The 22,318-nt window shown below is 29.0% G+C and overlaps 3 protein-coding genes across 8 annotated transcripts; 2 read left to right on the top strand and 1 right to left on the bottom strand.

The window, feature by feature from the left end:
- The first annotated feature begins 136 nt into the window (after window positions 1–136).
- Window positions 137–17,729, top strand: LOC118068645 (cerebellar degeneration-related protein 2-like). Of its 6 annotated transcripts, none has more exons than XM_035086195.1 (8): window positions 137–255; window positions 371–494; window positions 13,273–13,385; window positions 13,796–13,944; window positions 14,040–14,235; window positions 14,476–14,759; window positions 14,852–15,008; window positions 16,220–17,729. In XM_035086195.1, exons 2-8 carry the CDS (start codon window positions 419–421, stop codon window positions 17,468–17,470), a joined length of 2,226 nt encoding a protein of 741 aa, XP_034942086.1. In that variant the 5' UTR covers window positions 137–255; window positions 371–418; the 3' UTR covers window positions 17,471–17,729. The 6 variants fall into 6 exon arrangements, with proteins under 6 accessions (XP_034942086.1, XP_034942084.1, XP_034942085.1 ...); XM_035086193.1 differs by having other exon boundaries at window positions 322–494; XM_035086194.1 differs by having other exon boundaries at window positions 186–294.
- Window positions 17,730–17,856: 127 nt separating this feature from the next.
- Window positions 17,857–19,778, bottom strand: LOC118068648 (polymerase delta-interacting protein 3-like). The gene is made up of 3 exons (XM_035086201.1): window positions 19,536–19,778; window positions 18,195–19,316; window positions 17,857–18,113 (listed from the first exon to the last, which is right to left on the bottom strand). The coding sequence occupies exons 1-3, from the start codon at window positions 19,613–19,615 to the stop codon at window positions 18,026–18,028; spliced, it is 1,290 nt and encodes a 429-aa protein (XP_034942092.1). The 5' UTR covers window positions 19,616–19,778; the 3' UTR covers window positions 17,857–18,025.
- Window positions 19,779–19,986: 208 nt separating this feature from the next.
- On the top strand, window positions 19,987–22,248 carry LOC118068646 (pescadillo homolog). The gene is made up of 2 exons (XM_035086198.1): window positions 19,987–20,127; window positions 20,397–22,248. The coding sequence occupies exons 1-2, from the start codon at window positions 20,104–20,106 to the stop codon at window positions 22,182–22,184; spliced, it is 1,812 nt and encodes a 603-aa protein (XP_034942089.1). The 5' UTR covers window positions 19,987–20,103; the 3' UTR covers window positions 22,185–22,248.
- Window positions 22,249–22,318: the final 70 nt, after the last annotated feature.

Below are 22,318 nucleotides of genomic sequence, written 5' to 3'. Positions count from 1 at the left end.
CCTCACACAGGTATTAAACGTTCACCACAACCCTAAGGTACTATAAGTTGAAAATAAACACTCTACGGAGAGCAAGTACTGGTTTCAAAAAAGAGACAGCGATTGAGCTGAGTGATAGTATGTGTATGTAAACGGCAGTTGACCGCGATAGAGGGAGCGATGAAGAAAAGAAGCAGAAACTTGAGTTGAACGAGCGGGAGAAGAAGTAGAGAACATGCGGACGAAAGCCGCTAAGTGAGAACCGAATGTTGAAAGGTAATCACAAGTGTTCTAATAGTTGTGAATTCAACTTCGGTATGGTATTTTATTTTGTTACTTTAGGTATGATAAGTTACGTAAAATAACCAGTGTGTTACTTATTACGTTCAAGATTTCTGAACGATTAAACTAAAATATTTTGTAAAGAAGATTATAAGTCATGGCAAGCTTCGAAGACTTAAGGTCTGACTGGTTATCGTTATGCCAGGAATGTACTGAATGCTGGACACAGTCAGGTATGTTTATTTTTGATTATAGCTTTTTTTTTTTTTTGATTTATCATATACTTGTTGATTGTACAATTTTCAACTCCAAAAGTGATTAGTTAATCTACCATAGTTAATACTGTAGTATAAAATTAATTAAAAATACTTTTGAAGAATACATTAGCATAACTATTATTGAAAAGTAACTTTCGTTAAAAGGGAATTATTTAAATTTCTTGTTAGTCGTATACTCGATTTAGAAAAAACTTTGTAAGCTACTTTCATGTTTTTCAAGGATTTTTTTTATAAAACAAGTAACTTTTCGACATTCCTAATATTCAAAACCTGTCAGTAAACTTTGCAAATGTGAGAAACAGAAAAAAAGAGTAAATGAAAAACAAGAGAGGGAGTAATAAACTTTGAATTCGTAAAAGTCATTTCCTGCATACAAATGATTACAGAATATGTAGATAACGAAAAGTATTTTATTTCTTAGTAGATTCGTGCACATTCGTGAATTAATTTTTGGGCTTTATCGTTACAAGAATACTTCTATAACACATCTCATTTAAAAACATAAATAAAGGTAAATAGGTTCAGCAGTGTATTGCGTGTATATTTCTCGGTTGAAAGTCCAGCTTCTATTACTGCGGTCTAATTGGCCTCGCGAATGTTGATCTTCATAAGTCTACTTTCCTCATCATCTTTATCTTCTTTTTTTTCTTCCATCTTTATCATCATTTACATTCCCTAATGAATCTTTTTAATTCAACAAAAAATGATTACAACTGCATTGTTGCAATCGATGAATTATTCAATTTAAAAATCAAACTTCAAGTGCCAAACTCCAGGCAGTGGCGCACTCTTTGCGTAAATTCATTGGTTTTAGTCAAGGTCAATGCAACAAAAACAACTTGAAAGATAAAAGCAAGATATATCATAGCGATGAGACTGTTATTTAGCTGGTTTAGTTGGTTTACTTAATACCTTGAGTTAGTATACAATGAATAAAGTATTAATTTCATTCATGTAATAAGATATTAAATATTTTTTTTCTTCTACCTTTTGATGATATTCATCAAGTACTCTTTTAATTTGATGTACTTTGCGTGACATTCCGCGCGCTGTCTGCTGCCCGCGCAGTCGCAAACCACCAGCACATGTATTGATCGCGAAAACAGACGATTCCAGAGCAGTGAAGCAGGGCGTGATTGGTTGTCATGCGTTATGCGTCGACGTAGGAGTCGTCAGGATCATCAAAAAGAAGATACTGGAGCTGTTGTTAGTGTGTGTTTTCATAACATTTAATCGTTATTAATTAACAAACTAAACAATTTAATCAAACAGGCTTAAGTTTTAGTGACCTCTAAGTGTTTAGTGAAATGGCATTTGATCATTTAATCTTCCCTGTTGATCAAGAACATTAAAAACACGAGTCATCAAGATATTTACTGATAACTAGTGGCCGTCTAACCGTTCTAATTTTTGAGTGTAACATTCTATTCTGCTACATAGAAGTCCTGCAAGTAAATAATAGAGTTGAAGAGAATAATAATATAAAGAACGAAAAATAAAGTGAAAGTAGATTTGTTGTCTGCACACAGGAAACGAAGCAAGTTCTCGTAGCGAACAGGTTGACCTTCCACCTGTACCTTTACCGTAACTCATTCAATCAAGACGAGAAATAGAAAGAAAGGATTTATTTTCTTTTCATATTAAACAAATCAATGAGAAGAATCATTGGTTCATGCATTCTAATGCCTTGACTTGAAGATAAAAGTCATTAGGGACGGTTAGACGGTCCACTGTAGGCTGAAGGTTTGATTCATTGGCTGGAGTATATACTAGATTTATGCCAACATGAGTATTCTATCATCGTCGTCCATCAGCATCTCTGGCCTAGCAGACGAAGAAGCCGATCACAACATGCTCCAGGGTAAATTTCTCTCATCACTTGTGTAATGTCAATCAGTTTTATCGATTTTTATTTGATTAGATGCCTGAAGAACTAGTATATAGTATTATATTGTGTAAATAATAATCATAGGATTAAATTAGAAACTTTTTTTGTCTATTTTGTTCTCACCAGTTATTATCATCTTGATCTCATTGATGACTATAATTAATCGGTAATGAGAGTTTATATAAATAAAGATTAAACTACTTTTATGGTGTAACTGATGCACTTTCAGTATACACTACTTTTTTTTTTTTAGTAAAATGATTGTAGGAAAAAAAAATTTGTTTATGTTTCACTAAAACTTATTATTAATATTATGTCGAGGATAATAGTGGTAATCATTCTTTTTATAACTACGAGTTAATTGTATAATTTTTAAAAAATTACATTAAATAACTTTAAAGGAATTGACATTCCATATGACATTGTCTTAAAATAAATGTCTTATTTTTTATAAAAAAAATTTATAGACTAATTTTATAATATTGAAGAAAATCCAAAGTATTAACATAAAAACGTTTACTTTTAACTGATTATTAATTACACAATATAGCAATTATTCATCTAATTATTCTTTTCAAATCTATTATTATTGTTTCGTGTTAATAATTTATGATTTATATTTGTTTAGATAATTTTTCGAATTCTCGTATGCACATTGTAAAATATTACTATCGTACATTTGTGCTAACTAATTTTGTATTGAATTTCATACTAAGCCTCTTATTATCTGGCTTCAATGAAATTTATCGCTAATTGAGGATTTGATTACAAGCGGCGTTGACTGACTGTTGGAAATTATATACTTATCTTGCCTTGACACACATGAATAGTTATCAATAGACCTCGAACTTTGTTCAAGCATAGGTTCAGAGTATTTCAAAATACACATTTTTGGCATCATTTGAAAGTGTTTCATTTCCTTGTTATATGATAGAAGATCCAAGTATTGATTGAATTAAAACCTATTGAAATTGGAGAACATTATAGCTATCGAGTGTATGTCCACATGCGATATTTACATTGGCTATGTACAGCTAAGTGAAGAGGGAGGAAGCAAGGGTGATATAGGTTGCTACGAGACACCCTCGGCTTATTTCCTTGCGCGAGACGATTCGATCAATGCAGCCAGACTCTCAACGCATACAATAGATACTGTTTACGTTGCAGTTTAGTACAATAATGAGGAAATAAATAATGTGAGAGGAAAATGTATCAACTTTTTACATGATATTCTTCTTTTTACACAAGTATTTCTATTCAACTTTCTTGATAGAAATCTATTTCAATACATTTGTTTATTGAATATTTATTTGTTTTCAAAAAATTGTATTTTAGAATTCAAGATTATCTTGATGAACTGGTTTGATCTTAACAAATATATCTAATGATATATTTTTTAGCTAAAAAATTCTATCTGCAAAAGTCATTGAACCATATATTTTCATTTATCATTATATCTTTTAAACGGTGGAAAAGATAACAGGCATAAAATTGACATATCGTCTGATAATAATTTGACTGACTTTCAAGATATGTAAGTTTATTGAGTAATAATGATTGAATTCAATATCTACTTTGTTTTAATAAAGATTATAATTTTATTCAATAATTCAGATCCAGACAATCTAATTATAAACTTACAACACAATAGTTTTCTTTTGAATCGAATTTCTTGATGATTCATTCTTTCTACAAGTATGACTGATTAGTATCAACTATAACACTTTGATATTAGTTAGATAAAATATATGGCAATTTTTATTACGTTTTGGAGAACATTGAAGTTCTAACAACTTGCATCAGAATCTTTTATTTTTATTTCAATAAAAAAAATATTTGTATCTAATACTACTTTTATTATGGGCTTTAAAAAGCTCTTCAATCTGTAATCTGAGTTAATCTGTCTACAAACATATTTCTTCTCTAGTTATCTATTATTTATTTATTGACACTCAATCTATTATCAATTAATACATGCAACAAGTAATCATAATCACATCTTAAGAATAAATATAAAAAATTCTAGAATATTTTTACAATAAACTTTAAATATTCAATATTCTATTCATGGTTTACTTTACTGTGAATATTTGCTCTACTTTTTAGTATTCCCTCACGATAGTTTCATTTTTATAGAATTCGTTTGACAATTCCATTTGACGTTTGACATGGAAAATGAAAGAACTAAATAGCCAACAAGTGCTCTATTCGATTGTAAACATGTCTTTCTATCGTTAAAAAAAAATCGTTTCTCAAGTGAATTTATAGCTTCGTTATAAACTAAATTTACTGGAAGAATGAGTTTAGTTGAGTTAATTGATCTACAATATGTAAATGGGAATATAATAATTAATACATTTATTCGAATAATCTATTGGTGAAAAATTAACAAGAGAAAGTTTAAATCTATCTCATTCTCAATGATAATTCGATCCGGATAGAAATCGACTCTCGGTTGATACTATATTTTTTGATATCGATTGAATGATTTTTTGTTCATGATCATCTGTCCTAGTATTATTATCTGATTTAGGACTCAATTAAACACTTGCAAATTGATAATTGTAACTTTCTGTAGAAAGTGACATATTTTTCTAATTAACCATTTAATAATACCTATAAATGAAATAATTAAGGAAACTCATTCATTTTTACAAAATATTTACAACTAACAATCTTAAAAAAATACTTTGTACTCTAGACTATTTATCAACAATATAATAACTCTCATGAAGAGATCAGTATAATTATTATCATTGTCATAGTCAAATTCATAATTTGGTAATAAAAAAAGTAGTAATAAATAAAGGATCTATTTAAAATTCCAATCAAATTTTTGTTAAAAAATATAAAACAACAATAAATACAGTAAAAAAGAGTTCATTTGCTAAATAGACAAATACAGTTGGTTTTTATTTACAAAGTGTGTTAGAGAATGCAGAATTAAGAGTGTATTCTTCAGATAAATATGAATGTTATGTGAACACGAATGTGCAACATGTAAGAAAGGTGTGAAAGTGTACAAGGAATCCGTCCAATAACGAAGTAATTGGTCGCAAAGCTGTAGGATTGTATCGCATGCATATCGAGGTCGCACGACTACGTTTAACTATCTGTACGATACAATAGCAAAGTATCTCACGCGGGTTGTGCTATTAAAATTTTTTTTCTTATTGTCCAGCTCATTAACTAATTGACCTTGTATACATTCGTAAGATTAAGTGAATCTATAAATATTCAAAACACTCACATTAAGCTCTCATAAAAAAGATTACTTGGTGTTTTGATTATTATCGTTATTTAATATATGATGCTTGCTCAAGCATTGAAACGGTTACAAATTGCGAATGATTAGTTTCAAGATACCTTTTTTTATGTTATTGTACGGAAATAATCAAGTTGTTTACAGTAAAATTAGTTATCAGTGATAGTAATTTCTTTTAACTTAATAACTATTGATCAATCAATCGAATTATTTTTTATTTCAAAATTTCCTTAGAACAGTCAATTAAATAAGATTTTTTAAGAGATGAATTTTTATGATTTTTAATTGGTTTTATTTTAAAAATGTAAAAATGTTAACTGTTTAAATTATTATATGTCAAATTAATTAATTAAGTATCTAATTAAATTGCATTCAATTGAAATTATTGCTTGAATTTATCATTAATGTTATGTGCAACTTTATTTTACTTGATTAGTTTAGAACGGTAAAAAAATTATTTGTAACGTTTATTTACATTGAATAAAATTCACTCAAATAATATAGGATTTATAAATAATTAATGTTTAGTTGTTTTTAGAAAACGTTATGTGCTTGTGAAAATGAAAATGTAAAAAATATTTTAAAATCCATTCATTTATTATTCATTAAGATGGATCATACAAATCACAAAAATACTGGAAAGTCTGATGTTTAATAGCTTTTTTAAATAAACTTATTTTATTTATTAATCATTAGATTATTAAGGTTGATTCAAAATTAGAAACTTAATTAAACTTTAGTGTTCAATATATTTATCTTCTTTTCCAGGTGGTTCAGTATGCTATGGATTAGATATGTTTATTAGTAGAACAAGTAGTTATTAATTATGATCAATATTTGATATATAAAATGGAAAAAGATTTTTTTATATGGGAATAGAAATTCCAAATAATTGTGATTTGCCGACAGTTTTCTATACAAGATTGATCAAGAAACATCATATACCAGAGTCATTAAAAAATCAACAGAATTCTCACAGAGTCTAAGCCATATATGAACCAGTAAAAAAAAGTACAAGACGCCATAGGGAATAGAGTAGATTATTATGTATACGTTTCACTTTCCCGTCCGCCTGTGGCAGACACTTCATTCTGCAATACTATACTCTGATGGCATTTACTTCTCATTTCCCGCCTATTTGTTGATGTATAAAGATAGTTTTTTAAAAATTCTCTTATTCTTGCAACATTTCCGTCGGAAATACAAGGCCATTGTTTTTCATCAAGTTTCTGTGGGGATTTAATTTCAATGATGCTTTGCATATTTATCATACACTTAAAGTAGTCTTTTTGTTGCTTCTCTATACAATTTGCACTTCAACTGAAATTATTTAAAAAAATGATAAAAGTGAGATTAAAAAGGATCAAGATCTTTGGAGATAAAAATGGCCTGGTTAAAAAATACTCACGTAAAACTTTCTACTAGGGTTTTTTTTATAATTACCTAACTGAAGTATTTTCTTCTTCTTTTATTAAAAAAAGTTTTTTAACCAAAGTCTATCACACTTCCTTGATAATATCGATTGAACTGTTATACTTGTCTGCGTTCATTTGTTGTTGTTTTTTTTTTTAATTTTTAGTTAAAACGTTAATGAGCTTGATATGAATCCATTAGTCACTTTATTAGTGATTAATAACAAACTTAATAACCAATGATTTTTATTATCATGACAGAAAGTTAAATAATTCAAGTAATCTGAATGTTGAGTGTGATTATTTTATGGTGTTTTTCACACTACTTTCTTTGAATAAGAAATTTTATTAAAACTCTACATGATGTTTATATTTCTTAAGTATATTAAAATTAACATGAAATATTAGTAACATTATTTTAACATCAAAAAGTATTTTATATTATTGGATTATTTGGAAATCCAATAATTGATCATATACTCCAAAAATTGAACACTAATTTCTAAATATAATTTATTTATTATACAAAATATTGGATAGGATTTCAAGAATAAAATTTAAAACTAATTTCATCTAACTTTCTTCAAAATAATTCATTATTTATTAGTCATTCAATTTTAATAAAAGTAGTAAATATTTTTTTATGAATGTTTAATGAAGTCTATTCCAACAGCTAGCATAAAGTAATTTTTCTTTTCATTCAAGATGTCATTATCAATTTTCCAGATTCATTCATAATAATACCAAGTTCTATAAAATCCATGAAATCTTCTTCCTAAGAATGTTTTTATTCTTTTCAATAGAATACAGTTTCTGACTCTTCTTTATGAAGTATATCAGAAACGTGAAGTTATGTGTTCTAGTTAGGAAGGGTCGAAAAATATTAATTAAGTTGATTGATTATTAGTTGTGGAGTACAGAGTAGGTGAAGACGAGGTTAAAGAAGACCATGCTTCATCTAGGAAATAGAAGGAACAATTATGCTTCATGGGCTAACGGGATTCCACTGCACTTATACCGGTACAGTGCACTTTATAGTGCCATGAATCCTTGTCTGTAAGGTGCCTCGGGTAGATAAGCTTGCTCAAGCATGTGGGTTTCTGATTAGGTTTGAGCACACCCTAAGATTTATGAAGAGAATGTTTTTAATTGCAAAAAATATATTCAATCAATTATCCGTTAAAACACGGTGTTGTTTTTTTATCATGTAGGTAATATGAACGTTTTTTCAAATACATGAAGTGGTATTTATTTTTACAAATATCTTTATTTTAAGCAAAAATTTTTATTCACGTCAGTACTTAGTTGATGGTAAAAGTGGGTATCTAGTAAAATAGTCTCTATATTATACGATTAATGCATAATTTCTATCTTCTCTGGACAGAGAACGACGATTTCTCTAATTTTACTATACACCAATTACGACCTATGGACATGCGATTAATACATATTAAGAGCTATGTTTATGAAATTACTTCAATCAACGCCTTAATTTACTAACTATTTCTATCAAGTTTATGAATGTTCTTCAGCATTAATGCTTGATGATTAGCTATGAAATAATATTGATTAAAACATTAAATTTTCTGAAAGAAATAATATAAAACACATTAACTGATCGGTGAGAAAATTTTAACTCAAGCTTTGTGTTATGAATGAAATTTGATTTAGTGTCTTAGAATTTTATTATATTTTTTTATTCTCAACAATAGAAGGCAATAAATGGATTTTTATCTATGACTCCAACTTTCCTGACACTCTTCACCTTAAGACATTTGAATGTTTCTCATAATAACTTTAGAGAAGGCATGAATTATACTTATAAAATCTATCTACAAAAAATGATTTAGTCTGTTATTTAAAAATCTTCATTTGAATTTTATGTAATACTTCACTTTTCATTGGACTTTTCATGAGAATTTTCTATTCTGTACTTTATTAATGACAGTTATAATACTTTGATGTTTGATAGATGATCGTTGAACAATGCGATTAATAACTATTGAAAACTTTTTTTAAAGATTGGATTATTAAAAATAATTGGATTAATAATGTTGACGTTAAGACATATTTAATAATAATTTTATATCAACTTTGATAAGATAATTCAAATGTGTTCAAAACTTGAATAGAAAATTAGCATAATTTACATTGTATGCTAACGATGCTGCAAAATAGATAGTTATATAGTATTTCGTTGAAAGTAACTAGAAAATTACTAGCAATTAATTTAATTCATTTTATACTATGCATATACTGATAATTATTATTACTTGATAGCTTATGGTTTATTTGTCATGTCTGAAAGATGGATGATATGTTTCATACCTGAAAAACAAACATTTTCACAATTTAAATAGTTTATATAACAACTAAGTATCAAAGTAAATTAACATTTGTACTAAAATTTTCTATTACCACCACTTTTTTTATTAAGCTGATTACGTTTCTAAACTATTAAAAAAAGGTTGTGAAATTAAAGAAATAATGGACACATTGATTGCTGTTTAAATTGACCTTTTATATTTATATAAAAATAATAAACATTATGAAAAGTAATAATTATTAATTTATTTTATTGTTTTATTTCTAAATACAAAAGTTTTGTACTCCATGAAAAGTAAAATTAAAATAAAATTTCTTCCAGTTCTCATATAATTTATATTTTTATCAATAATTATGATAATAAATTCATCAGAATTTTTCCTGTTTTACAAAAATTTCTCGTCAATTGTGCGTAATTGAATGAAACAAAATAATTATAAGAAAAATAAGTTGAAATTCTACATCAAGAGTATAATAAAATGTATAAATAATTACCAAGTATTTCAATGAAAGTATCTGTATATAGAAAATAATAAAAAAATCAAGTTATTCAATTCGCATTGATTAATAATATTTATAATCTAATTAATGATAATGATTACTCCATATAGCTTATAGACTATTCACTAATTGTAAATGATTAAAAAAAATTGGTAGTAATCTTTTAAGCCTTCCTTATTACATTCTTACTGCAATATTGAATATTTCTGTTCAATCATATTACTGCATATAATTTACATAATTTTATGCTGAGGAAATAACGTTTATTAGAAAATATGGAATATGAATAAATATCACTTCATCATATTGAAGTAAAACGTGTTAAATGCATAAATAATAAGTAAAAAAAAAAAAAAACTTTATTACAGTAAAAGCAATGATTCATGTCAACTTATAGCTTCATTATCACTTTTAAAAGTGATACCAATAAATTATGACATTTGCATAAAAGAATAAAATTAATTAGTTAAAATCAGATGACTGGGATAGTAATTTACAGTTAAACGGTTAATTTGAGGTCGTTAAAAGATAGTTATAGAATCCGTAAAATATTCTTTCTCACACTGCTATTGTTATTGTAAAGAGCCTATTGAGATTTTTTTTAGATGAAAGATAAAATAAAACAGACATGAATTTTTAATGAGTTTCAATATCTACAATATCAGTCGTCTATTGGTTTATTTTTGGTTCTTTAAAGCAATATTAGTCAGACATGATAACAATGAAATTCATAAAAGTGTATTGCACTGACCATTTTATGGTTGGAGCCATAAAAAAACTATTAAACACTTGAGTAATGATAAGGTATTAATTATCTATTTGTTATAATCTATTAAAAATAGTTGAAATATTTTTTTACAATTTAAAATGCATTTACTTAGAAAAGTAAGCTTTTAGCAATTGCTAGTATTTATCTGTTTATTTATCGATAGTAGGGTAAGAGAAAATAAAGTAACACAATGTAATGTTTTCAAAGAAAATAATTACCCATGAAATTTAACTTAAAATCTCGGATAAATCCTATGTTGTACGTCTGTCTAGGAGAGATAATCTTCAGCAGAAAATGATGGATTTAAGTAAGAGGCAAATAGATATTTGATTATCTGATAATCTGTCTGATTCCGAGATTCAGACATTCCAAACAGGAAGTCTAAGGTTCAAGTTGAAGGTAATGCAAGAGATTTAAAGTTAGTGGTTATCTAAAGCAATCAGCAAAGTTATATAGCAGGGACGATTAGAGTTTTTGTTGATATTATACCTGATGTTAGTTAAAATGGTTAGATAAATTTTTAAAAAATATGCAAATTGTACATACATATTTTATTTTCACCTGTTGGAGATTGAACAAATTTTTTAAGATGTAATTTATATCTTGTTTCTACCACTGCATCAATTGCGTGGTAGCAGTATAAATTTCTTTTCTTCTCTCGATTAATAAATTATGCTTTCTATCCCACGCGAGGACATACAGGACCTGGTTCTCGCTACAGTTGCATCCGCGTTGCTTGAACGTGACTAACAATGCTACACACACTATTTTTCTACCACTTGAAGTTGTTACAATCGCTATATTTATATCCTTCTGTATATCCATTTGAATTATAAATTGAATGTTTTATATTAATGCCTATCTAGGATGGATTGAATATTATGCCAGAAAGTTTCAACCTGACAATCATTCTGACCTGAAGCGCGTGAAGTAGCTTCAATTATCTGGGGTCAGTAGTTTCAGCATTGGAGATAGTTCTAAACGACTCTCTCGGATACTTCTAGGTGAAAGTGCACTGGTAAAGAAAATCTGATAGATGGTTTAATGCAAAATAGTCTTATTACTGGAAATAAATCGATAGTAATATCTACTAATCATAATATAGCTATACTTGCAAAATGCTCCAATATCTAGACATTTATTTGCTATTTTTTCTACTTGAAAAAATGATTCTTCTATTAGAAATCTTATTTTTCATCAGCTTCGAAGTAATTGAATTGTCTACAGTTTAAAAAAACGTCCTTTATCGAGGTAAAATAAGCTATCTATTATAAATTATCTAATCAGAGTATTTATACTTCATGTGCTGAAATTAATTTGTTTATAAAGTTCAACTTGAATAAAAATGAAGATCAATTTTCACGGAATTCATTTGAATAATTTCATCATATTTAAATAACATCACGTTTTTAAACAATGTTTTGTTTCAATGATTGGCTAAGAATTAGTCATTGGACTTCAGCCAAACCCATTAAAAACTGTTTAAAAAAAATTGGTCGTAAATTTTGTGAAAATTTTCAAAAGGAATCTTCTAAAATGTATGTACATAATGTAAATTATGAAAAAGATTTTAAATTTAAGCTTTCATTTTACAGAAGCAGTTCATGCGATTTATGCATTTAATTCGTAAAATTCAGCATATCGACTTTTCTTCCTCAATAACTTGAATAATGATCCGAGAATGTCGTTTGTCATATATAGCATTCATTATTTACGTAACATAAAAAGACATGGTATTTTCAAACCGGTTGTATGAATGATGTCGCGCGTAAATACAAAACGGTGACGGAAATATTTTGATAACAAATCGATCCAGTTAAATTTTTTTTTTATTTTAATGCAACAAAATTATTTATTCTTGGAACTTAAACCAAAAAGAAATCTGTCAACATAAAACCATTTATTTTTCACGGTATATCGCCAAAAATACCTCAATATTCACGGTAGAATCCAAAGGTACAGAGGAGGTGGCTACGCGCTTGCAAGTCTTAAAACAGTGGTAGGGATTAGCAAGAGAAAGGGCCCAGCATAATAGTTGCAGAAAATATAAAGGTGGGGATTTGTTGGTTGATGGAGACACAAGTGAGAAGGTTCTCAGCAATTCTTACCAGCTTGTTGTAGTAAATGGAACTTGAATTCTTCCAGTCATTCGTTTCTGAGCATCATCAGAGTTCACAGAGTTTTTCTGCTGATGACTTGCTTTTATTTTTAGTGTTGTTTTTAATGTCATTGTGAATAAAAACAGTAACAAAACTTCTTATAAATCGCAAAAAAAAATTATTATTTCTTTTTCATTAAAATAAAAATTTTTTTGAAAAAAAGTGTAAATTATGAGTGGCCCAAGTGTTGATATTGTATGGGAACCATCGACTCAGCTTGCTTCTCTGGATTGTTGGGATTATTCGATTGAATTAGCATGCCTTCAAGGTCCTGAAGGTATGAAGAGTTGCAAAAAATTATTCCGCTGATTTGTAGCCATTCAGACGAATTTCAATAAAAAAATTGTTAAAAATTCAAGACATTTATTCTTTTAGTTGTACAAATATGTTAGTAAAAAAAAAATTATTTTCCAGATCTTCAGCTAGCAGCAGAGCTCGGCAAAACACTTTTGGAACGCAATAAAGAGCTTGAAACCAGTCTGAAAGCTCACCAAACTACTATAGAGGAGCAAACTCAAGAAATAGAGGTAAACATTTACAATTATTATTTATGTTTTTGCTGCAATTTTTATAGGGGATGTAACCAGTCATTACCCTGAGGCCTTGAGGCATAGAGATAAATGCAAAAAAAATTTTTTGTTGAAAATTTTTTATTTTTATTCATATATTATATATGAATTATAAATTATTTTATGATAGTTAATAACATTATTTGATAATCAACATAATTTGTGAGAAATGAACTTTAAACTTTGGTAAAGTCATATCATGAAAGCAGCTTGAATTCAAGAATTACCGTGAAGATTCCACATAACACAGCTTTCATACAGGAACTTAAATTAATTACAGACTTTGGCGAGAATACAATCAAGTCATGACATGTACGTTGTCTTCATCATTCTCATGATTAAAGTATTCTTTTTATGTTTGGTTTCAGTACTTGAAGAAACAAAATGCCGCCCTGAGGGAAGTAACTGATTCCCGACTTAAGATATATGAGCAACTAGAAGTAATGGTCCAAGATTTGGAACGTGAAAATCATAGACTCAAAGTCGAAAATTCATCACATAAAAAGCACGTAAAGAGGTATAATTTCTCATTTCTTTTTAATCTATTCTCTTGAGTTAAAAATAAATTTTGATGAAAGCAATAAAATGATAATTATTTTTTTTACCATTCAGTCAATGTCAGACAATCGAGAATCTTGAAGCAAAGTGCGAGGAGCTTCAGAAAAAGATTGATGAGTTAAAAGTTCAAAACGACAATCTTTTACGTCAGCAACAACAGCAATATATGAATGGACAATCTAATGGGAACGAAACGCAGTCAGTTGGAACATGGAAGGGATCTAGTTCGCACGATGGCAGCATAATCCAGGTAATTAAACTCATTTTATTCAACTTTATTTAAAATACAACTTCTACACTATAATTTTCAAAACAATCTTTAGCTTCTGTGAATTTAATTTAGCTTTAAATTAGCTGAGAAAGTCATTTTTCAATGTGATAATCACTTATTTTTTATTTGACTTTATCTTCAAACTATCAATCAATTTAATCATAATAATTTTTGAAGTCCAATGCTGAAGTAAAACAAATGAATGGAATGTCTTTATAGAAAGCTGTGAGAAGCCCTACCAAGTCTTCAATAATACTTGCGGATGAAAGTGTACAAAAATTGAATGATGCTGACGAAGATGAAGTAACAAAACTTTTACGTCAACTTCAAGAAACTCGTAGTCAAAGAGCGAGAGAGCAGAAAACAATATCAGATTTGCGTCAACAACTTGAAAATATTCTTAAAGAAAATCGTGCTCTTGAAGATCAACTTAACGAATGGCGTATTAAGGCCCAGGATATGAAGAATCTCCAAGATGAAATAAATACTTTAGAAGAAGTTCGGTATGTTAATAAAATCCGTTATTCCAATGCAGTATAAAATTCCATTAATTTTTTTTTTTTTTTATAATTCTTGTATTTATGGTTGGTTGTAGGGAAGGGAAATTATGTGGTCGCTGTCTACGCAGTTATGATTCGCACACTCAAGATGAACTTTCATCAATGATGATAATGGATGCTGAGGAGGATGATGATCTTAGCTTAGCTGAATCTTATCTGAATAATCAGAGAGAATTTGAAGTATCACTAGAGGTAAATTTCTATTTTTGTTAAGTAAATATTCTATCAAACTTACTGTAACTAAACTTCTCAATGGTAAATATTTCAAGCATACTCTCAGCAGATTGAATGACTTTATCAACACTTATCAACTCAAATTCTATCATTTGTTATTGCAAGTAGAAAAGAAAATTCTTTTTGTTATTTCTAAATTTTTTCTTATTTTAACTCTTTTATTTTGGAAAACTTCACTTTTTATTAATAATTTGAATTTTATTATCTTCAGGACACGACATCTACACACTCTAGCGAATTAACTACACTTGAAAACCATAAATCATTACTTAACCAATTATGGAATGCGCTCGTATTCATGTGGAACATACCGTTATTAATAAATAGTTTTTTTAAAACTTTGAGTTATATAAATCGCGAATATATATCAGGATTCTTTTTGAAACCACTCGAGTTACCATCGCTTATTTTTAGAAGTATAATGCCTTCCAAAATGTTAAGAAAAAAATATCTTTTTGGATAAAGTATTAAACATAATATACTAAGGAGACTTGTATAGTTCAATGCAGCAATTATACATGACAATTTATTTTTTTTCTCATTACACGTTATAATTAAATACGAAACAGTTAAGTTAGATAAAAAATACACGATAGAGGATTCCGGAGGGAGAAAAGGGGAAAAGAGAGAGAAAGGAATCATGTACGCAATACCAAATGAGCCTTACATAATATCTAAGACCGTTGGCTGTAACTTAATGCTAATTTATTTACTAAATTTTATTTTTTATACATCTATCGACAATATTAATTCATAAGCTTAAACATGTACAAATAGAAGATAGAAATTATAAAACATTATCTTATTTTATTTATTTACAGAACAATTTTTTGCCATATATTTATAAATTTATTTTTTCTTATTTTGTCAATTTATTCTAATATGTTTTCACCAACTAGTATTATTATTATTTTTACGATTTTAATTAAAGTATTTCAATGAAATCAAACGCTATCTATTTTTAGTTTCTCTAGTCTACAAAATACCAATATTTTATTTTACATAAATTTATTGTCTATAGCCAGATTTATAAGATTTTAAATAAATGTTTTGTGTACAAAAAATTGTAATTGGTTTTTGTTTATTTGATATCCTATAAATCTGGCAATCCCTTTATTCCAATTATTTTTGTAATTGATTACTAAAATATTATTGGGTTGTGTGCACAGGAAACAGATAATGACTCAAAGACCGTTGACGAACGAGAAGTTGTCGCTAACCCCTACAGAATGTTATATGAAAAATATGAAGCTCTTCTTGAGGTCCAAAGACAACCCGCTCAACGTAAGAAATCTATTACTCCAACACCATGCATGTCACTTCAAGAAGAATTAAAAATGTCGGGAGATTTTAATACTTTTCAAAATACACCTTCTGATCAAGAAAATAATCATAAAACGATTAATGGTTTTCACGGTCGATTTGGATATGAAAAGAAACTTAGTTCCATGACACCAACTGACTTTTCCGAAGCTGAAACTTTATCCTCAGGTTTCACAGATGAGACAAGTAATAAATCAACTCAGACTGATGGTGCAAGGCCTGGCTCTTTATTGTGTTCAATTGCTGACGGTGAAGATTGCAAATTTAGTATTTATGACGACAACAGTCCTTTCGAAAGTCGTTTCCGGAAAACACCTGAATATCGACAGTTATTTAGTGAAATATTTGAGGTTCTAAAACGAGCAGCAGAGGCAAAAGATGAAGGAGAAAAATATCCTCTGTTAAATAACACACCAACAGAGCCAATCAAAAGGATCGAAGAAGAGCAAGAAGATCAGGGAGATCTAACTGATGATAGCCAGAGTGTATTATCCTCTGTTATATCATCTGTTGTGTCAGAGCCGGTCATTAGGGTTCATACTCCAACGCCAGAGAAGAAAACAGGTGATGAACGGACATCAACTACAACTGACAAGTCTGGAGAATCAACTGCAGTTTCTACGGTACGACATCCTCCTCAGCAAAGACGCCATCATCTTGATTATTTATCAGTTCAAGTTCGAAAGAAAAATTCTGCTAAGAAAAATAATCATAAAAAATTCTTGTGCAATGAAACATCTAGTGCAGTAGATGTTATTCCTACGACAAATCCCAAGTTCTTACAATCAAAAACAGGTGGTAGAAGAACAAGATATAGACCTTTAACATTTACAGAACAAGAAGGCACACATTGGAATGGCAATACTATTCATATTTTCCCCAGTAAGAACAAAGAACCTAGCAAACATCAAAGATATAGTAGCGGATCCCATAATTATAACAGTGATCAGCATAATAGTTCATTTGAATACAAGGACTATAAGCCTACCAGTGCATCCGAGGAAGTTGCAAAACTGAGACGACTTGAAATGTCTTATGCTGAGGCACTTCGTACGCCAAATAAATCCAAAGCCAACAAATTTAATCGTAGATACTGAATAATAATTTATATGCAATGAAAAGTTTATTTTTTTAGTAAAACTTTTTTTAATTAGATTTCATTTTTTGACTTTCATCATCCAATTGTTTATAATAATTTTATCTAATAATATTATTATTTATAGTATTTATAACTATTTGACTAAAATTCTATTAATCATGTGCCATTGAATGAAAAACATCCATCTTCATTTATCATTTACATTCACACTAACAATTTTTATTATGTAGACCATGAGCAATGTGTATTTTTTCAGTACATTTCAATCAATATAGATGATAGTACATATTATTAGCTTTTGTATTTTCAATAGATGATATAACTACATTGTGATGAACTTGTATGAGTAAATAAATCTTTATCGTATTAAAAAAATGCTCAAACTATTAGAATATCATTGTGTGATTCTTTATTTATTAACCGTTAAACTTTTGTATTCATTACATCTTAATTAAATGTCTTTTAGGTTTGATGTTCAAAATGTATTATATTCTGACGATTAAACATTTAACTCACACCGAAAAATTGTTCAACACTTGATTCATTGATTTATTTAATTGTGACAGTCATCAAACAGTGCTCGATGCACTGCGCCCAAACTTGGTTGCACGTAACTTGAGTTTGTGCCTCTACGTGATGATCTGTAGAGAAAATGATTAAATATTAGTAAAATTATCATCACGTAAAAGTATCAAAACATTCAAGTATCCAATAACACTTACTCAGAAATGGACCGAACTGCAGGAGCTGTAGGATTATTTTTCGGTCTGGGATTAACTAGTAAGCACTTCATTGGATGACCATCAAGTTGTCGATTGTGATAAGTTTCAACAGCTTTCGCAGCATCTTTCATTGTTTTATAAATTACTTCTGCAGTTCCTGGCCTTACCAGCCTTGACACAATAAGCTCTCCTACATCTTCAAACAACTCTTTGATATCTTCTTGTGTAACATTTGCTTGTAGATTAGAGACAACAATTCTATACCCTGATTGTTGTGATGAGGACGACAAAGAGGTAGTCTTAGGTCTAGACATTACAGGATCTGCCGAACGTTGACTTTTTGACAGTGAAGAATCTAACCGTGATTTTACACTAACATCACGAGAACTCCTTGAATTATAATACTTTTCATCATGATCATCATTAGTAATAATGGTACGTGAATTCGATCCAAAACTCCAACTGTCCCGATAAGTAGAGTCTGTTTTTTGTGATAATGGAGCTCGATCAATAATTTTAAGTTGTCTAGGTCGATCATGATCAATTTTTCGTGAATTTCTAGAAGAATTGCTGCTTGTTTGATTCACCCAGTCGTAACTCGACGAATTCTTAATTCCAAAAACTGGAGGAGGTGGTGGTGGTGTAAGTGCATATTCATTGTTTACTGTACGTCTCAAAGGTACGTCCATCATGAAAGCATCATTACTATAATCCATCACTACATCGTCCATTGTATATCCATGAGGTTCAGAAAATGATGTTTGATATTTAGAAACTCTTGTATTAGGTACAGTATAATTACTCACAGGTAAATGCGTTGACATCAGTGGTGCTATTTTGTTTGTTGACAACGTAAGTCTACCAGAGCGACCGGTTTTACGCGTAATCCCTGAGAAGGGTGGGTTTATTTTCTTAAGACTTGTAGCTCGAAGTTTTTCGAGTTTTAACCGAGCATCACTCTGTTTTGCAATTTCAGCTAGCTTATCCCTAGCATCTGTAAGTTTAGCACGATTTTTTTGTATAATTTTAAGCCTTGCATCAGTGATGATTTGGTTTTTCCGATTATTTTTTGGTGGCATATTAGGCTGTAGTCTTCCTCCCCTTCCAGGACCCTTCCGGATTCTATAAATGCATAGATAATGATCAGTTAGAAAAATATTAGCATCAGTTGTTGAGGTGAATATGGTAAATATTTTAAAGTATCATGAAATGAAAATATGCAATGTAATCAATCATTTTTAAAGAATTATTATTGGATTAAGATATTTTTGTATACAAAAATAATATCAAAGATAAATAAAAAATCAGCTGAGTAATTAGAATGTTTGAATCTACACTTACCCGCCTCGTCCTTTCATTGTTGGTTTGCCTGATGGTTTTGATTTTTTCTTGATAATATCATCCAAAGCAACATCAGCCATACTTAAATGTTTATAGATATTTCATGAGTTTGTAACAAATTTTTTTTGTTTTCTTCTGACTTTCAGAGGATATTTTTTATTCTAATTCACAATGAAAAAGGCAAATTTATAAAATGGAGTATTCCTTGATAGTCAGAAACTACAAACTGTTCCAAATATATGTACACTCAGCGTCATTGATGCCGACGAAATTTGTACAGGAAAGTATAGGGAAATCTCGTGTATAACCTTAAAAAAACTGGACGGTATTAATGATTTTGATTGTATAATTTGAGTCCACTACAGTATACTATAGCCATCTAACATCCATTTTTAGAACTTGGAAAACTTTGTAATTCTTTGCAAAACTTGAAGATGTCTTTAGTTTGTCAGTCTACTTGTGCATCATGTTCTGTTTGATATACACGTGTTTTTGTTAATCTGAATTATTTAAATTAATTGTTATAAAAATATTAGAAAGACTTGAATTAAATTATAAACTTTAAAAAATGGCTGTAAAAGGCAAGAAAAAGGTTAGTAAAATAAATGATTCTATTCAGCCTGTTTTTAAGTCTCAATTTATTATAAATTTGTAGGTTATAATCTTTCTTAATATTTAAGTTTTTATTTTAATTTATTTTTTAAATTATTTTAAGTTATTCTACAATTTTATTTATTTTAACACTTAGTAATCTATAAATTTTTAAGTAAATGCAATGAAAGTTTTCTTCTATATAGAGTATTGTTTTTAAACAATTCATTATACTTGAATTACTCAATAATTGTTTTTTTTTAATTGCAGTATCAATCAGGAGAAGGAGCACAGTTTATCTCACGAAAGCAAGCACTGAAAAAACTGCAATTATCACTCAACGATTTTCGTAAATTATGTATATTAAAAGGGATTTATCCAAGAGAACCACGAAATCGAAAACGTGCTCAGAAAGGTAAATCTGGTATCAAAACACTTTATCATATAAAGGATATCCAATTTCTGATGCATGAACCAATAATATGGAAGCTGCGTGATTATAAAATATTTGCCAGGAGAGTAGGGAGGGCAAAAGCATTACGTGATTTTGCTGCAATGAAACGTTATTTAAATAATCATCCAACATTAAAGTTAGATCACATTGTAAAAGAAAGATATCCAACCTTCATAGATGCTTTAAAAGATCTCGATGACTGCCTAACTCTTTGTTTCCTCTTTTCAACATTTCCGTCAATGGCACATATTCCTCGAGATCAATCACTTCTGTGCAGAAGACTTACGGTTGAATTTATGCATGCAGTTATAGCTGCTAAGGCTCTACGTAAAGTTTTTATATCAATTAAAGGTTATTATTATCAAGCAGAATTAAAAGGACAAACTATCACATGGATTGTTCCTCATCATTTTTCGTTCGAACCTCAATCCAAAGCTGAAGTCGACTTTAAACTAATGTCAACGTTTGTTGAATTTTATATCGTCATGCTAGGATTTGTCAATTTTAGGCTTTATCACTCATTGAATCTATTTTATCCTCCGAAATTTAACCACGTGTCTAATAACGATAACAATTTAGTTGATGAAGAAGCTTATGTTGCTGAAAGGATAAGTGCACTTAATGTACCCTTGATATCCCTAGATCCTTCAACTCAAGAAATAGAAGAAGAGGAAATGAGTTTGGATAAATTTTCAGAAGAAACAGATGCTGATAAGATTGAAGAAGCTCGTATAGAAGCAGAAAAAATTAAACGATTAAAAAATCTATTCAAAGGATTAAAGTTTTTCATTAATAGAGAAGTTCCACGTGAACCTCTTGTATTTATTATTCGTTGCTTTGGAGGCACAGTATCTTGGGATAAGTTAATGTTTATTGGTGCAACTTTTGATGAAAATGATGAAACTATCACTCATCAAATTGTTGATAGACCCAATATGGATAAACAATTTATTTCAAGATACTACGTTCAACCTCAATGGATATTCGACTCTGTTAATGCTAGAGAATTATTACCTGTTGAAAAATACTTAATGGGAGCTATTTTACCACCACATTTATCGCCATTTAATAATCAGTTGGATCAGGTTTATATTCCTCCTGAAGAGAGAGCTCTGATGGATCCTTCATATAAACTCGATGATTTAGAAAGAGATGAAGAATCTGAAGATGAGAATGAAGAGGAAGAAGAAGAAAATGAAGATGATAAAAATGATGAAGATGAAGATAATGGTGAGGAAGAGGATGAGATCATTGAAGATAAAAAAAATAAAAAGAATAATAAAATTATGAAAGAAAAAGTGGTTGATTCACATGATAAAGAAAAAGAAAGGTTGGATAAAAGAAAGAACATGAAAGTAAAAGCAGGCAAAATTACTGAGGAAGATCCATTAGCTAAAGAAAAACAGGCAAAACAAGAATATCGATTACGTGAAAAAATGATTCCGAAAAAGCACAGGAATCTTTATAAAAGTATGATGAAGGGTCGTGAGAACAGGGCAAAAGAAATTTGGTTGCTTCGTAAAAAGAGAAGATTACATGATGAGCAGGTAACTAAAGATAGAAAAGAAGCAAAAAAAAGTAAAAAATTAAAATCTGATGAATAATACTTACAAATAATATTTGTAATAAATAAATTAATTGTATAATTAGTTGATATTTTTTTCTATTATTTTCATGTAATAATAGTCTAATAAATCAAATAAATAAAAGACAAAAATTTTTATCAAGACATCGTTCG

The sequence above is a fragment of the Chelonus insularis genome, unplaced genomic scaffold, assembly GCF_013357705.1.
Source record: "Chelonus insularis isolate UGA/USDA-ARS -01 unplaced genomic scaffold, ASM1335770v1 contig_3_pilon, whole genome shotgun sequence".
In the NCBI taxonomy this organism is placed as follows: Eukaryota; Metazoa; Arthropoda; class Insecta; order Hymenoptera; family Braconidae; genus Chelonus; species Chelonus insularis.
The sequence above is the reverse complement of the archived record's forward strand: the minus strand, read 5'-3'. Positions and strand labels throughout refer to the sequence as shown.

Excerpts from the sequence above, each read along its gene's own strand:
- LOC118068645 (XM_035086191.1), top strand. The coding sequence starts at position 13,030 with ATGAGTGGCCCAAGTGTTGATATTGTATGGGAACCATCGACTCAGCTT. Across the intron at positions 13,136-13,272 it reads ATGCCTTCAAGGTCCTGAAG|ATCTTCAGCTAGCAGCAGAG; the intron begins GTATGAAGAGTT and ends ATTATTTTCCAG. Across the intron at positions 13,945-14,039 it reads CATAAAAAGCACGTAAAGAG|TCAATGTCAGACAATCGAGA; the intron begins GTATAATTTCTC and ends TTTACCATTCAG.
- LOC118068646 (XM_035086198.1), top strand. The coding sequence starts at position 20,104 with ATGGCTGTAAAAGGCAAGAAAAAG. Across the intron at positions 20,128-20,396 it reads CTGTAAAAGGCAAGAAAAAG|TATCAATCAGGAGAAGGAGC; the intron begins GTTAGTAAAATA and ends TTTTAATTGCAG.
- LOC118068648 (XM_035086201.1), bottom strand. The coding sequence starts at position 19,615 with ATGGCTGATGTTGCTTTGGATGATATTATCAAGAAAAAATCAAAACCA. Across the intron at positions 19,317-19,535 it reads ACAATGAAAGGACGAGGCGG|AATCCGGAAGGGTCCTGGAA; the intron begins GTAAGTGTAGAT and ends ATGCATTTATAG. Across the intron at positions 18,114-18,194 it reads GCAGTTCGGTCCATTTCTGA|ATCATCACGTAGAGGCACAA; the intron begins GTAAGTGTTATT and ends TTTTCTCTACAG.